The sequence below is a fragment of the Mus caroli genome, chromosome 7, assembly GCF_900094665.2.
Source record: "Mus caroli chromosome 7, CAROLI_EIJ_v1.1, whole genome shotgun sequence".
NCBI lineage: Eukaryota > Metazoa > Chordata > Mammalia > Rodentia > Muridae > Mus > Mus caroli.
In genome coordinates, this window is record NC_034576.1 from 86,742,613 (window position 1) to 86,760,409 (window position 17,797).

Genomic DNA, 17,797 nt, shown 5'->3' on the forward strand with positions numbered 1-17,797 from the left:
TCTCTCTCTCTCTCTCTCTCTCTCTCTCTCTCTTTGAGGTTGGCTTTTCATTTTTCACATTTTAGTTAGCTGCCACAAATCTTCATTTCCATAACTTAGTCATTGTTTATAATTGCAGAGCATGTGAGCAAGCAGGGCCAGCACTATAAATTTATAAGGCGTCTGATAGTCCTTACAGTGAGATGTTTGCTACCCCAGTACCCCAACTCTATGACCTTAGGAAGGGGTAAGAGAGTCATAACTTCAGTTTACCACTCATCCAAGCCACACAACTGTCTCTGCCACTAGCCATCTCAAAAGAGTTCCACAAAACTGACTTTCTTAAACTTAGAAACTCTAGCAAGAACTGGCTTCACACAGGCACCCTTCTAGACTCACCATTTTTCATTTCAAGAGCATTTCTTTTTCCACCACCCTCCCACTCATCCATCCCATCTATCCATGCACCCACTCGTCCAGCCTTCAAAAATACAATGTTTGCTAAGTCTGAATGATAGATGGGTGTGAGAAGATGAGCCCAGCATCCACCCTTGGATCTTGTAGGCTATGAACAGTGATCCAGAATTAGAATTATATGTGCTAAGAATGCAGTTATTAATAAAGGAAACAGTCCCTGCAGCCACAGAACAAAGCAGCAAGGCAACTAAGTCCCCTGCATGCATGCATGAGTAATGATATAGGACGATGGACTTCTCTAGAACCTGTGTCTTCACAGAAACACCCTGTACAAGAGCAGACTCAAAAAGCAGACGATGATGTACTTTCAAGCTCTCTGTAAACCATATAATCTGATCATTTCGAATACCATCTTTGAAGGTTCAGATTGATGTCTCAAAACATCATTTTCTTTTATTATTAAAATCAGGTAAAACATGGGGAAAATGTGGACATGAACAGAAAAGAAAATGTTCCAACAATCCATAGTCAGAAATAAATGGTTAATATACCAGTTTTAACACACATGTATGCTTTATTCATTTATAATTTTAAAAATGAGATGTATAGGTCTTGTGGTCATTTAAAAACAGTTGTTTACACTTTATTTTGTTCTCAAATTCTTGAATAGCACAAAAGCCCATTAATGTCTGTCCAATGTGCTGGTATATGGAGTTTCCACATTTATTTTATCTAGTTCTCTACCAGTGGCATTCAGATTCATTTGGATCTTTCACAGTCATTAAATGTGATTAAGAACACAATATACAGATATCTCTAGTTAATTTGTCAGAATAAATTTCCACCAATCTGAGTGCTGGATCATAAGCCACATACTGTCAGATGTTTGATACACACTGCTCAGTCTACTCAAGCTTTGCATTAGTTTACATTCCTAACAGCAGTGCAAAAAGCATATTGCCTTTACTTTTCATTTGCCTTTTTGCTCTTTGGTCCATTATAATGTAAGAGAGAGTGGTATCGATTTTTTTCAACGTGCGGTTCTGGTTAACTGTGAAAACTGTCTTTTTCCGTAGCTTAATGTGTCTGTTGTATCTTTAATGCCCTCGCATGCCCCTGACTCACTTCTCTTTTTTGTAACTTTCCTCTTTTGCTCCAACTTGTGCCTTCTGGAACTACCCTGAGACTAATTCCTCCTTCATATGACACCCCCTCAAATACTTGCAGACAGAAATCATGTCTCATTTTCTCTAAGTGAAACACCCTGGCTTCTCCAACCATTCCTTATGTGGCAGTTTCATAGGCCAGTATTTAAGGCAAAGAATAAGTCCTACTGCCTCAAATAAGTTAACACCAACAGTCTTGAGACACATGCAGCTCCAGAGGAACTCACCCTCTGGGTGCAGCCACTGCCTGCCTTTTGGGCCACGGCATCTTTTCTCCCTGCCCGCAGGGGCCGGGTGAGTTTTATCACACTCATGTCATTACTCATGTGAGATCATGGGTCTGGAGCCCCAATAAAGGGGCAGAAGGGCATAATATTGAGTCTGGAAGCAGAAGAGGAATTTACACCCTGTATAGTAAGAATAATTGAGTAACTTAAGTGAAGAAAGATTCAGTAGGAATCAAGGCATCCTCTTGGCATGGATCTCCAGATGGCTTTGGAGTACTGATGTAGTGTGGGTATGGGCATATTTCAGGGCAAATTTTCCTAACCTCAGCTGGCATAGGGACTCATCTGTCTCCAAAGATAACACTTTCCTATGATCACCTCTACAGTGAGATATTTATCTGAGCAGTTCAAGAAAGATGGGCCTGGAGTTTGTAGCCCTGCGGTTGTTGCTCAACAATGGCCATACATAGACCATTACACACACTGGATAATGGAGACACTGCTGCCAGTCCTTCTCCAAATTTTTTGTTCTTATTTTCATCTCATTGAACAATCTCCTACTACAAAGCTACTTTCTCAAGCACTGTCTGATGTTCCCATGCCTTGCCACTTACAAAATCCCCATGCTATCACTGAACTGCTTCTGACTGGTTCGGCAGCACTGTTAGAACTATGTGTGGATCTCCTAAGTTGAGGGCTGGATGCCTTCAGAATCTCTGTCCTTTGGTAAACAGCATACTGGTAGTTTGTAAATTATACTTCCTATGGTTTAAAGATTTATCTTAGAGGGTTAGAGAGGATGATTTAGTGATTAAGAATGTCGGATGAACATTCAGAGAACCTGCAGTGGATTCCCAACATGGTAGTTCACACCTTCTGTAACTCTACTCCCAGGGGATCTGACCTATGCAGGCACAACATGTACACTGCGTGTGTACATTAACACACACACACACACACACATACACACACACACAAAGAAGGAAGGAAAGAAAAAAGAAAAGTGTTGCCAAAAGTTCATGCATTAGAAACCCGAGACCCCAACTTCACATGTTGATGGCATTTGTAGACGGAACTTTTTGAAGGAAATGAGGGTTAAATCAGATCCCACGGGGACCTAATGATGATGTTAGTGACTTCCTAAGAGAGAGAAGCTATGTGTGTTGGCACACTCCTTTAATCCAGGCATGTGGGAGGCAGAAGCAAGTGGATTTTAAGATCAGCCTGGTCTACGTTGTGAGTTCCAGGCCAGTGGGAATGTATAGTGAGACCCTGTCTCGATAAATAAATAAATAAATAAATAAATAAATAAATAAATAAATAAATAAGAGACATCTAAACTCACAGGTGCCAGCTGGGTGTCACTTCTCTCCCCAGAAGACACCCTCTGCCACAATATGACACACACCAAGAAGACCCTTGTCAAATGCAGCCCCTTAGCCCTGAAGTCACCATCCTTATAACTAAGAAAAACATTTATTTTCATTGTAAATAACCTAGTCTGTAATATTTTGTGATAGTAATCCAACAAAGACCAAGATCATATTTTAAGTAGGAAAAAAATACCTTTAAGGACATTTATATACATTGTACTGACAGGCTGTGCTCATGCATATCTCTATCTATCTATCTATCTATCTATCTATCTATCTATCTATCTATCTATCTATCTATCTATCTACCTGTGTGCATACATGCACAAAAAGTCAATGTGGGGTGTTTAGATTGCTGAGTTTTGACTTGCAGGTGTTCAGACTCTGGATATTCCACAGCACTGTTATGATTGTTGTAATTATGTCGGACATAGTAAACACAACAGTCATTACTGTTATGATAATGCAAAGCATTTCAGAATTGCAGTAAGGTGCTAATGGTATTTGTGGACATAGAGGCTTCATTCTTTGAAAACCTAGACAGTATCGAGAAATTGTTTTACTTCCAGACCTCTTACAGTACAGATGAAAGTCAACATGCCAGGTCAGAGGTGGGCAATGAGCAGCAGAGCATCACTCTAGCTATGAAGCAGGCAGTGTCAGCCAGTGAAGGAAAGATCATTGTAGACTCCTAGTCAGGGAGGGGTCTTGTATAGCCCCCTCCAAGGCAAAAATGCAATCCATTCCGAACGTAATCCACAGCTCACTGCCCAGCAGAGGCAAAGCTACAATATGAAACTCAAGCCACTTTATCTTACAGTTTCTATTTTCGCTTGCCTGCCAATGGGCAGCATACTGTAAATTATTTTTATTTCTTCCAAGCACTAGTCTGGCTATTGCTCTATATTCTTTAACTGCATTATGGCCATAGGATTTGTGCTCTTTGGTTTGTGGAATTACTATGCCACATAGCTAAATTTTGGTGCTTTACTATTCCCTGTATGGTTACATGACATTTATATTCATCTATCCATCACTTAATGTATATTTGGGTTGCTTTAACTCTTTGTCCATTATGCATAAACATTTATATTCACATTTCTTTGTAGATCTAGGTCTTCAGTTCTTTTGGATTGATATTCAGGAGTCAAACTGTGAAGTCATACAGTATCTGCATGCTTAACATTTTGCAAGTGTTTTTCCAAGCAGCTATGCTATTTCACATTCCCACCAGCAAGATGGTTCAGTTCTCTTTTTCCTTGCCAATGCTTCTTATCTGTTATCTCAATGTGATTTTGATACGCATATCTGTGGCGACACGGCTGTAACTATCATTTCAAATCTCCACATTATTATTTCTGAGGTTGATGATGCAAAGGCTCCACTCACCCTTGAAGAATCAAGGTTTTTTTGGAAACCTATTTCAGATAGCGGCAGTTTTCTCTGGTATCAAAAATGACATTCTAACCACAAAGAAAAACGACAATACTTTCCCACACTTTCTCCAATTATACCATCAGAGGTGAAGGCATCTGCCTTCTTGGAAATACATCAGCAGCGCTCTGCTTACCTGCTGGTGGCCAAGCCTTGATGTAACCTGTGCAGTGGACCACAGCATACTGGGCTTCTCCTTCTTTCACAGGGCCAAGGCCATTCCTGAAAGAGAACTTACATGAAGCTGTCTTCACTATATGGAAACATGGCAAGATGCTGATGACCCTTTTGGTATCTAAGCTACTTGTTCCCTTGTTTCCATAGTGGTTGATTTCCCATCATCCTGACTCCTTTCTATCAATGGGGCTTCAAAGTCACCCAACTCCCAGTTCTCACCCTGGGTACTGTCACCCTGACATATACTCTGTTGGTCCTATTCAAGCTGAACTATTCCCCACTGTGGGGCTAATAAGCCATCTACTAGCATAGTCCCAAGTACATCATAGAGAGAAATGCCCACCTGAACCTTTTCCTCATGGTGGTTATTCTGTTCAAAGGCAGGTGGTCCAAGGGAGCGTTTCCACACCTAAGAGTCAACATATGTATTAGAACCAGCGAATGCAGTAAATATCTGAAATATGAGATGCTGCTGAAACAGACAAGGGGAATGCAGCTCTCACCAAAGCAAGTGGTCAAACCACTATTAGTGTACATTCTTTGTGTGTGTGTTCAAGTGTGTGAACGTGCACATATGTGTGTGTGGGTGCAGGTGCATGTGTATGCTTATAAATGTGGAGGCCAGAGGATGACCTCGGGTATCATTTCATCTTTTCTTTTGGGATAATGTATCTCACTGGTCTGCAGCTTACCAAGTGAGGCTGGCTGGTGGCTGAGCCCCAGGGACCCTCCTGGTTTTGCATCTCTGGTGCTAGAACTACTAAAGTGTGCCACCACACCCAGTCTTTTCCACATGGAATCTGGGGACCAAACTCAGGTCTTGGCTTAGAAGGCCAGCATTTGACGGACTGAGCCATATTGACAATGGAATTGAGGAGTTCTTTAATTGGTAAACATTCTTTCTGATGTTCTCTTTCTTATAAATAAAGATGGTGAGGTATGGAGGGGATATGATTTTACTTTCTCCCCCATGGTCACTGGACTTCTTGCATCTATCTGTGACTGTCTTGAGCACAATGAGTATTAGTCATACAGCCAGTCAGACTACCCTTATGTGAGCACTCGCTGCTCTGAACACTTCATAGACACCTTGTAAAAACTACTGTTGATGGTGTACTCCTAGTCAGTTATTTGAAATAGTTCTTACTGGATTTTTTAACTGTTAAAAGCCTTAGTGAACTCTAGATGACCTTACTACAATTTCTACCTAAGCCAGGAGGGGAATGCTTCTTCTGATTGCCAAGCAAGGGATAAGTCTGTGACAGGGGCAAAGACTAGCCCGCGTTTGCTTGAAAGGTTTGCTATAATTGATACAAATACACTTCTTGGCTATATAAGTAGACTCTCTAGCCCACTTTGTTAGCTGGTTGTGAGACAGTCTTCTATGCTGCCTCTCTTGCTATATATCACATTAAGCCCAGTTAAAGGCTTTTCTGGAGTTGTATTTTCTTAATTACTTTTTTTTTATTATGGCCTGCGCTAATAACACACAGAAAACGGCAGAGATCGGAGAGCATCGGTGAAGGCCGAGGCAGCAGAGCAGCAGTGCCAGCAACAGCTAAGCCAACTGGCAGGCTGAGCTGCATAGGTGACAGGGTCACCAGCTGCTTGATAGCAGCAGGCTAGAGGCCTGCAGAGTCAGAGATGAGAAACTGTAGGTCCGGTTGTAGGAAGAATTACATACTTGTCAAACCTTTAGGGTCAAGAATTTTAGCACCTCAGGCCTGGGAGCTGTTATCAAAGGTGGAAGAATGTGATACCTAGATGGCCTGGAAACTGAAATGCCAGCTGCAGTCAAGAGCTGAGGATTCTCAATCTCTTACATTGGCATGGCCCACGAGCTTTAACACTTGCAGGGCTAAGGATCCTTTATACTCAAGGTCTTCACAAGAGTCCTTACACTAAAGGATGCCCCCTATTGCTGCTCCTGCCTGCCACACATACTGCTGTCAAAAGAAAAGTGCTACAAAAATTACCTAGGACCAGCACTTATGGAATTTCTTTCCTACCCTTACTTTCTACTCCCCTACATCTTGCTATCATGTAGATAGTTCTCAATTGTCCTAAGTTTACTCAGGGAAGTCCCATGGCTATTATCCTTCCAAAGGGCAGAAGTGGGCTTGCCTCATCTTGACTTGTAGTTGCCATTAGAAGGAGAGTTTGGCCAGTTTTTTGCATGCATGAGAATCATTTCACAGCCCATCTTAGTACCAGAGGCTTACAGAAAGACCAAAGAAGCCTAGCCATCCTTGGTCTCACAGATCATTTTGGTGGAACCGGTGGCTTTGTGGAGAGGAGGAGGGTGATGACGGCTGCAGTGTCTCTTCAGGCCTGAGCAGAGACACTAATTTAAAGCAGATGTTGTTTGAACAGTAGCATCTTCCCAGGCTTGAGCATCATACTGTGGATACCCTCCCCCATCACTGGAACCAGGAACAAACTACACAGCTGGCTCTAGGAACAAACTACATAGCTGGAAGGCCACTGATTGCAAAAGAGAGTGGAGCAAAGGGACCATAGGCATAAAATAAGGTCTATCTGGGGGCCACTCTCTGGGGACCAGAGGATGAAACACTCTCCACAATGGTAGAACCTCTCTGATTACTTCTCATGGACTCTCTCAGAATCCCAGGTTCTGGACACCACTTGGCATGCCCATTTGCTAAGTGCATTTCCATTTCCCAACTACATGACAAGTGCCAGCCTGGATGTCTTCATTTACAACATGCACACACACACAAAAGCCAATTATGCTTTGAGACCTTGGGAGGCTGCCAACATTGGAGTGGTTTTCACAGCAGGATCGATCTGTGACTTTGTCACTCAGGGATGCCAACAGGGCCCTCTGTCCCTTTCTGGCAGTCCATGCCCAGTATCCTGAGGAAACAGTGTTGCTTTGTTGATGGTGTCATGTTCCAAGCGGAACAACGTGCTATACAGCTCTCAAGCCAGCCCTGGTAGCATGGGGCTCATTTGCCATTGAGCAACTATGAGGACATTCTCTGGAGGTACCTGGGCTTGGAGAGATGGGGATTATGGGTGATGACAGTGGCACTTTAAAGCTGCTAATTGAAGTGGTGTGCTGTGCATGATGTCTCCAAGCAATTAACTCATGGGATTGGCTGGGAGGGAGTAATTAAGAATTGATATCACTTGGGCTTATATCACTAACTCGCTGCCAAGCTAGGATGGGAGGACCCTTCTGTGACTGATCAGCAGACAATGTGCTCTTTCTGGCTGGATGCTGTGCCCAGGAGTCCTATGTCTGTCCAGCTCATTGCAACACAGCAGGCAGCCAGTGAGACTCCATCCTAACTCAGAGACCACTTATGCATTGCCATTCCAGTGCCATCTTGTCACCTGAGGCAGCTGAAGGAGTTTCACTGGGGCTTTCAGGTAGAGCTCCAGCAGTCAGTCTGGAGAGGAGCAGAAGCAGGGGGAACTAACAGCTCTCTCACTAGACCGTAAAGTGATGTTTTGTAAACTAGGGTTTTGAAGACCCACTTAGGATAACGAATATAGGTCACTCTTTGCTACATATCATTGTAGAGTTCCCCTCTCTTTGTCTCTGTCTCTTTGGGTGTGTCTATGTGTCTGTCTGTGTATACACATGTATGCAGGCACATCTGTTCAGATATACACACATGTCTGTGTGAAGGCAAGTAGACAATCTTAGCTATTCTTCCTCAAGTGCCATTCACTTGTTTTTAGAGACATAGTCTCTCACCTAGGATTTGCCCAGTAGACAGCCAGCCCCAGAAATCTGCCTGTGTCCACCTTCCTATCACAGGGATTACACATACACATACTACCTTGCTAGACCCTTTTTTTTTTTTGTAACACAGCTATCTCTCCTGCCATGATGAATAGAATTTGTTATAACGTGCTATTCTAAAAAAGAATTTTGAATCAATTTTAAAGCATTTTCTCTTTAGAACTTTATTGTATCCACAAGATGTGCAATGCTAAGTCACTTCACGTAGCAGACAACTCAGTAAGAGTGACAGTAGCCAGTGGCTCTGCTGTGCCTGTCTGGGATGGGCAGCTCAGTGGGACCATACAGCTTTAAGGGAAGGAGGAAAGGCTGATGGTACAGGCAATGCTGCTGAACCAAGATAGATGCAGAAACCCACACCGGTTAGGAGAGATGTTTGAAGACAGCCCAGGGAAGAACACATGCCAGGGCAGGCTGGGCAGAGGGGACTGAGTCTACCTTGCTCGCCCACCTGCAGCTCCAGCTTCTCCCACTTCTCCCTCTAAGGAGCATTCTTGAAGCCTCAGATCTTACCTCTGGGACTCAGCAGTGACATTTCAAATTCTTCCTTAGCCCTCTCTGGTTTTCTCCCACCTGCCTGGATGCTCACTTCAGTTTTCTGCTATTGGTGAAGTAGGGCCCCATGTGCTGTCCTCTGATGTCCTGTCACTTAAAATGATTGTCCTATCAGCCCAGTTGCCACCCTAATATCCATCCTTGAGTCCATCTTCAGCCCTAGCTTCTCCTCTGGGTTTCAGAGTTACACAGCCAAATGGCTCCTTATCTTTCCATTTAGTTATCTGTTTGGCACCTTAGTCTAGAAAGAATGACCATTCCCCTTCACTCTAAAGACACTCCCAGCTATCTTTCCTACCCTAGCAATGAGATGATACCTACTTCTCCAAGGGAACAGGACATAGTGAAGTCCTATATCTAACCTCTCTCATTATTTTATACCCTGCATGTGACTGGCTGCATGCCATATTATATATATGCAAGTAGATTATATATCTCAATTCCTACCATCACCTCAATGGTACAAAAAACTGCAATGACCTTTGTTTTTCTTTGAAAAGAACCAGAACAATCTCTTACCCTCCCTCCTTGTCTCTCTGCCTCTTTCTCTTTTAGATTTGCTGGCGGTGAGGAGTCCTGGACCCAATCTTTCAAGAATTCAAGTAATAACTATATACAAAACATTCTGTTGAAAGTTGGGGTGAGGTACAAAGAGTTAGAGGCTAGCCTGGGCTATATAAGTTGTCATTTCGAAAAGAAAAAAAGAAAAAGAAAAGGAAGTTAAAGAAGTATACATCCCAGTCTCCATCCTTAGAATGATGCAACTGAATTACAAAGCCAAACCACTGACATTTTAAATACAAAGCTACAAGGTGCAGGATGTGGTTCAGCCAGTCACTAGCATGCTTGCCTACATAAAGGGAGTTCTGGATTTGAACTCCTATAAACCAGACATGGCAGCCCACACTTGTCATCTCAGCACTTAGGAAGTGGATGCAGGAAAATCCTAACTTCAAAGTCAGCTGCAGCTATATAAGTTTGATGCCAGCCTGGGACACATGAGACCCTGACTCAAAAACACAAAACAAAATATAAAAAATGTAATCAATTATGTTGAGGGCCAGTTAAACAGGTGTGAGTCGTTACAGGAAACACAAGATTAAGAATGGGATTGGTGGTTTCAATACAGACCATGTTGAGGAGTGCAGACTCTGGAGAGGCAAGGTGTGTGAGAGGCCCTGAAGGAGTCAGGAGAACAATCAAGAGGTGCAGAAGGGGAGAGTTAGTGCAATGCACAGCACCAAGGAGGTAGAAGTGGAGTATCAGGAGTTCCAAGCCACCCTACACTCCCCAAAGGCCAAAGGCTAAAAAATAGCTCAGGGGCAGAACACTTGCCTGGGGGCCACAGTCCTAGGTCCAATCCTCAGTACAGCCTCCCCACCCGCCACCCCCGCCAGAAAAGGACAAAAGTGTGTTGGTGTGGTAGTGCACGCTTAATCTCAGCACCCAAGAGAATCTTTGTGAGTTCAAGGCCAACCTTGTGCGTATAGCAAGTGCCAGGACAGTTGAGGCTACATTAAAAACAAAACCAAAAATCTAAAGAATGAGAAAGAGAGAAAAGGGTAATATGCTACACAAAGGTGTGAAATGGAATGGTGGGAAATGGTGAGTCACTAAAAGGGCAGGAGGCAGTGTTCTCATGCTGGATCAAGTACTGGGGTATACTTCTTGTCTGAAGAGCACCAGGTAGAGTGTAGCCCCCTGGCCTGGGCCTCTGCTAACCCACAAACCTCATCCTACAGATGAAGGAGCGCCGAGAGCCCATACACATGCGCATGGATGACTGCTGTCCCTCTTTCTTCACTGTCCCAGTCTTCAGGTCCAGGATGCGGCCTGAAGGAGAGAGAAGCACAGTAGTGTGAGCCTGAGATTAGGGCTGGGGAGGAAGGGGCAGAGCTCCAAATCTCTGCCAAGCCAGAACAAGCCAGGCTAATTTCTTGGCACCCCCAGTGTTCTTTGGCAGAAACTCACAGAGAAATGGAATCCATACGGTTCACAAGACCTTGTTTTTCTCAGTGCAATCTCTACTTGTCAGCTCTATTGTTGGGCCTGTGCCTTAAGTCACTCTAGTTTGGTCACCTCCTCCCCCAGCCCATGAAAACAGCCTCTGCCAAGGTCACCGACATCTTTCCCATTGCTGAATCCAAAAACACATCTTTCCTTTATTTGATCTGGCTGCTTTGCTGAAATTTGCAAATTATACATAGATCTCCAACAAAACAAAACAAAACAAAACAAAACAAAACAAAACAAAACAAAACAAAACACATCCTGCTAAGCCAGGCATGGTGGCACTACCTTTAATGCCAACACTCAGAAGGCAGAGGCAGGTGGATCTTGGAGTGTTAAGGCCAGCCTGGTCTATATAGTGAGTTCCAGGCAAGTTAGTGGTGTATAGGGAGATTCTGTCTTAAAAATCAAACAGCACCCCTCCCCTAAAACCCAGGCTTGTCACTCCTTTCTGGCACCCTCTGCTCTTTTGCTGTCCTTTCCCGCTCATCATAGTGGCTCTATCTCATCCACCTTTCCTTGTCATTCTCTATATAAATCCTTTGTGCAGTTTTATTCATGTGGAAGTCTTAGAGGTCACCTCTGGATGTCAGTGACCTAACGTCTTCTCTTCTGTTGAGCAGCCACTCCAAGTCCTCTGCCTGGCAGAGCTCCATCTCTGGCAGTTTACTGTGCAGCTACAAGGCAGCTCACCAGCTCCTTCCCAAACAGGCTCTGCACACCAGCCTGAGTGTCATCAGAAAATGAAACCTGAGCCAGGAAGCTAGATATTGTCTATGTTCTTCTCCCTCCCTACTGTGTGCTTGGCCTATCTTCTGCCTACTGGGCTTCACTCAGCCATCTTACTCTCATTTTAGAGGAAGATGTATTTTAGAATCTCTGTGTCTGTCTCTGAGACCAGCAACATTTTGTTCTCTCTATTGATTCCTTCCTACTCAGCTATCCCCAATGTCTCCAATCTCTACTATCTACAGCCTCCAGGATATAAACAACATCACGACTCTTTTGTTAGAAAGAAGAGAGCAAATGGAAACCTTCAGTGACCCAGAAGTCCTATCTTCTCTTCATCTGCGGGCAGATTGTCCTATCAACACTCGTGGTCCATTACTTGGCCTCCTCCCAGTACTGGACCCTGCAACCTGCCATTACCTACCACAGTCCCACGGATATCATCCGGTGCAGGCTACAGGGAAATCTCTGTGCCAGTTGCAAACAACATGTTTTGGTCACTTTCTTCCTTGTCCCACTCTTCAACATGACCCTTGTGGGGCAATGTGCTATTCACAGACAGTCTGGTCTCCAGTCAAGTTGAGGTCTGAACCCCGGTAAAACCTAATGGTGATAATTCACCTACATGGGATGGAAGGAGTTCCCTTATGTCTCCTGGACTCAAGGCTCCTGTCGAAGTTACTGCCCCCACAGCCCTCACAGGAGAAGTATGTGGTTAGTAGTCATGTAGACAATATCCCAAGCTTCTGACCTTCAGGCTACACTCCTCCCCAGTTACGTAGCAACAGTAAGATAACAGCTCATCATAAGAGGGGCTGCTTGGCCCCACCTCACTCTCTTCTCTTTCTCCTCATCCTCTCCTCTCTTCTCTCTTCATGCTCTCCTCTCATTCTCTTACTCTCTCTCCCTCTTGCTCTCTCTCTCTTACTCTAGCCTTTCTCCTTTCTCTCCTTTTTCCCCTTCTCTCCTCTTGGTCATGGCTGGTCTCTTTCTCTTTCTACCTTCTCTCCTTTCTCCCTGCCTTTCTATAATAAAGCTCTAAAACCATAGACTGTCTCTGTTCATCAAGGCCTGCTGTGCATGGGCAATGGGATAGGCTTTCTTCTAATGAGCCATTTCTAATCATCTGATGGAAGGACTTCCTGTGCTCCAGTCAAGGCCCACACTAAGGACTCTTGCCTGCGTGGGAACCTCTCTCCCTCTGCCCTCTCTCCCATATCCCCGGGGCCAAGGGTGTCACCCTAGGTCCTCTGGTATTGGGGGTTGCCCCGATGCCCACCCGGGGCTGAGTGGAAAGCATCTGGCAGCCCTCCCATGTCCACTTGCCCAGAGCATAGGAGGAACTCTGGCCGGACATGGGCTCCTCCCTCCCCCCTCTTTTCCCTACACCTCCTTAGTTCCCAACAGACCCTGATAATATTTTTGCTATGGGACACCAAGACTTCCAGCTAGCTCCTCATTTGTAGAAGTGGCTCCTTGTCCTCAGCCCTTACCCTCTCTTGGTGTTGGGCCTTGGAGCTTCTCTTTCCCATTTCTTTTGAGAGGTCTTTGGTGACATCTTTTCTTCTCGTATTACCTCTAACATACTGAAGACATTTTAACACCCATCTCTCGAGGACAAAGACATTCCCTTTAAACCAAAACTCTATGGTGGCTCCTCTGAGTCCCCTGTTAAGCTGGGCTCAGCTTTTGGCTTCCTCTTCTGGTCCAAAGCATACAGTTTTAGAAAGACATTTTAAGATAAGTCAATGTTATAAGTTTGCATGAGTTGGTCCCCAGAATGGCATTACTGAATACGGTGAAATTTTATAAGGTGGGGCATTGTAGATGGTCCTTAGGTCAGTGGGGATGCGCCTCTGACAACTATGGGAGCATGGGCTCTTGTATGACCTATCTTGTGAGTTAGGCAGTATGCTCTGCCCTGCCTCCTCCCCAATGCCATCTAGCACCCCATTAGAGGTCAAAAGCATGATTCAGACCACCATTCTCTGACTGGAACCTCCAAAGCCCCAAGCCAAAACCAACATCTTATCTTTAGTGACGATGCCAGGTATTTTATCACAGTAGTGGGAAACTGAGTAACACTATTGGGCAAAACGCTCACCCTTAGTATCTGACTTCCCCTGATATCTTATCACTGTGGCCTATATTCAGTATGAACTCTGGTAAGTGGGTATAACAAGAATTCTCTTTACTCCAGTGTTAATTCTTAGTAATCTTCCACCCAATTAGTCCTCACCCTATCCTTGATTCTAAGTTTCTGGTTTTCTTTGTTGGAGTCAGATTCATTTCTATCTCTTTCCTCACTGTAGAACTCTACTGCGTGGTTCTCCCAGCCTTCACCATAGCCTTGAAGATATTTGACAAGCCCCATGTAGTCAGACTCCTCTTAGAAGCGTCAATGCGTCCAGTTGTTTCTAGGCATCATAGACATTATCATTCATGGCTGCAAATAAAATGTGTCATTCTTCCAAAGCTGCCCTTTCACCATGGTCTTCACTCCACCAGTCAATTGTTGAAATCCTCCACTGAAGAGCATGAGGGACTGGAGAGATGGCAGTGGGAACAAGTACTTACTGTGCAAGCATGAGACCCCAAGCCCAGACCTCAGCACCCATGTAAAATGGCTAGGCACGGGTACATATGTTTGTAACACCAGGGGCACTGGGGAATGGTGGCAGGAGGGTTGCTAGGACTTGATAGCTGCCAGCCTAGGTTCAGTGAGAGCGAAGTAAAGTGGAGTGATATACAGTCAGCATGGTAGACTTAAACAGTCACACTGTTTCTTGAAAATCACTCTTGCTCCCCACTAGTGGTCTCCAAAAGTCCACATCCCTTATCCCAGTATGAAAGCATCCAGTCTGACCTCTGCTCACCTCATGACCCTCTTCGGCTCTGCCTGGGGCCTGGCTATCCAGCGCAATACATGGCGCCCAGGGTGCTCCTGGCTGCTCCCTTGGCCCTGAGCTGCCCCTTTCCTTGACTGACTCTTTGAGTTTCATCATGACATCCACTTGTTACCTCAGTGACCACAAACTAACAGCACTGACCTAAGCACATGGGGTGGGTGGAGCAAATGGAACCAAATAGAAAGAAATGGAATAGGACTTGACAGGACAGACTTACAAATAGACAAATGCTAGTGAAGGACACAGGGCACAAGAACATGGCCGAGAGCCCCCTCCTTTGAATCAGTTAAGTGAGACCCTCTCACTAGAAAGAGAAGAACAGTGAAATACTTTCTCCTGCCCTCTGTTTGGGTTTGCTGTGCTAATGAAGGAAGGACATAAAGGACAACAAATATGCCAGGCAGCCACCTCCCTGGGTCACACTCCGGAGGCATGCTGTGCTTTCCTGAGCTGGCTCTCTAGCATCATTTTAGGATGGTTTGGCAAGTATGGCTCTGGACTGGGCCTACCAGCTTGCTCTCCTCACTCCTGCAGTACTCTTGGACCTGGCAGCCTTCTCTACAGATGTGGAGCACAGCTCTGTAAGGTGCATGCTTTAAATCGACACCAGGCCCTTTGAGGGGCACCTCTAAGCAGGGTGTGTGCACACAGACTTCAATGCCCCCTGGAGGCGACACTGAACTTGAGAGTTGCCAGTGACCTTGCAGAGCAGATCCGGAGCTCTGCTGACTGTGCTGTCTGCTATTCTGGTTTTGACACCTGTCTGTCTCATTCACAGACAGCATCTTTTACAGCCCTTTTAGTGTAAACCATCACTTGCTTTATCATCAACCAAATGGCAAAAGGTTTCAGCTGTGAAGCAGGAGGCAGGAGGGTCTGTCAAATTCCAAAGTGCTCTGAAAATAAATCCCAGCTGCGAAGTCAGCTCATGGCGCAACATGAGGAAATGAACAAACACATCTCCTGTGATCTGCTGTGGGGACCCTCAGAGACAACTGCCCCAACGTTTGTTTCTCCACATGCTTCTCAGGTTTCCTTGAGCCCAGTGAGCTCCCTCTCTAGGCTATTCAGGAATGCAAGCATGCTTGACTGTCTTGTAGGTGTATTTCTGAAAGGGGGTGTATGAGCTGGATCTGGCAAATATATCAGCAGTGGAGATGCGTGAAGGCAGGTGGCCATCCCGGCATTGGGCCCTGAATCCCATTGTGAACCAATGGGCTGGATCGAAATGGGATTTCAGAATGAATACCCATGAGACCATTCTGATGTTTAACTTTGACCCATGAAGCCTTAGGGTTGGATGGTCTGCATGTCAGTAGATACCTGGCATCCATCAGTCAGTCCAGGCCAGTGCCAAGGTCTTCCCTTCTCTACCCCCATCCTCCTCTGTGTGGACAGAATAATGTGTTTTCTTAAAGTTCACGGGACTGAACACACAGCCTTCCTCATGCTAGCCATGCTAGTCAGACAGTCTAGTGCTGAGCAACATCCCTGGTCCAAAGTGGGGAGACTTGTTCTCTCACACTTGTGTCTCTGGCTCATCCTACCTTCCACCTTCCATCATGGTTTGTTAGGCTGGACTTCTAAGTCATCTCCTATTTTCTTCATGCTTGTTCTATGCCCCTTTCTCTCCTTCCCATAAGGTCTTCCTGGTGCCCTATAAATGCATCCCTCTGGAATAAGCTGACCTGTGAACACTCAGTTCTTTACACACATTCCCTCAGTCAATGCCTCAGTAAGAACCAAGCTGATGTCTTGCCTTCCAAGCAATAGTATCCCACCCGGGACAGGAAGCTCTTGCTTCCACACACAGACGCTGCCTATTTTGCCTTTGCATCTGCTGTGCCTACCTGCCATCCCTCTGTTATTGAAGCCTTCCAGTAAGACATCCTTCTTCCTTCAATGTTTTCTTTGTTTTAGAGATGCTGGGGACAGAGTGCAGGATTTTGCACACGCTTGGCAAGCACTCGACTACTGAGCCATATCCCAAACCATTCCTCTTTTACTTAGAATCTGGAAGATCACTCCCTTTCTTTCTCCTCTCTTCAAAATCTGCCAGCATGCCCTGGGATCTCAGTGTCCATTTCCTTTTTTATATTTTTATTTTTATTGGATAGTTCCTTTATTTACGTTTCAAATGTTATCCCCTTCCCCCATTTTCCCACCTCCCAGAAACCCCCTATCCAATCCTTCCTCCCCCTGATTCTATGATGGTGTTCCTCCACTCACCCACCCACTCCCACCTCCCTGTCCTCGATTCCCCTACACTGGGGCATCTATCGGGCCTTCATAGGACCTAGGATTTCTCCTCCCACTGATGCCTGACAAGGCCATCCTCTGCTACATATGCAGCTGGAGCCATGTGTACTCCTTGGTTGATGGCTTAGCCCCTCGGAGCTCTGGGGTCTGGCTGGTTGATATTGTTGTTCTTCCTATGGGGTTGCAAATCCCTTCAGCTCCTTCAGTCCTTTCTCTAACTCCTCTACTGGGGACCCTACACTCAGTCCAATGGTTGGCTGTGAGCATTCACCTCTGTATTTGTAAGGCTCTGAGGAGACATCTATTTCAGGTTCCTGTCAGCATGCACTTCTTGGCATCCACAATAGTGTCTGGGTTTGGTAACTGTGTATGGGATGAATCCCCAGGTGAGACAGTCTCTGGATGGCCTTTCCTTCAGTCTCTGCTCTACACTTTATCTCCATATTTGCTCCTGTGAGTATTTTATTTTCCTTCTAAGAAGGACTGAAGCACTTTGGTCTTCCTTCTTCTTGAGTGTCAATTGTATCTAGAGTACTTGGAGCTTTGGGGCTAATATCCACTTATCAGTAAGTGCATACCATGTGTGTTCTTTTGTGATTGGGTTACCTCACTCAGGATGATATTTTCTAGTTCCATCCATTTGCCTAAGAATTTCATGAAGTCATTGTTTTTAATAGCTGGGTAGTACTACATTGTGTAAATGTACCACATTTTCTGTATCCATTCCTCTGTTGAGGGACATCTGGGTTCTTTCCAGCTCCTGGCTATTATAAATAAGTCTATGAAC

At 45.0% G+C, this 17,797-nt stretch overlaps 1 protein-coding gene across 6 annotated transcripts in view; it reads right to left on the minus strand.

Annotated features, from left to right (window-relative positions):
• Positions 1–17,797, minus strand: part of Arnt2 (aryl hydrocarbon receptor nuclear translocator 2) — a 156,866-nt gene that overhangs the window by 52,739 nt on the left and 86,330 nt on the right. For all 6 annotated transcript variants that reach the window (XM_029479466.1, XM_021167418.2, XM_029479467.1 and 3 more), the window contains 3 exons: positions 10,834–10,936; positions 5,117–5,182; positions 4,733–4,818 (listed from right to left, as the gene is read on the minus strand). In XM_029479466.1, the coding sequence (XP_029335326.1) occupies positions 4,733–4,818; positions 5,117–5,182; positions 10,834–10,936 (255 nt within the window). The remainder of the gene's footprint in view (positions 1–4,732; positions 4,819–5,116; positions 5,183–10,833; positions 10,937–17,797) is intronic.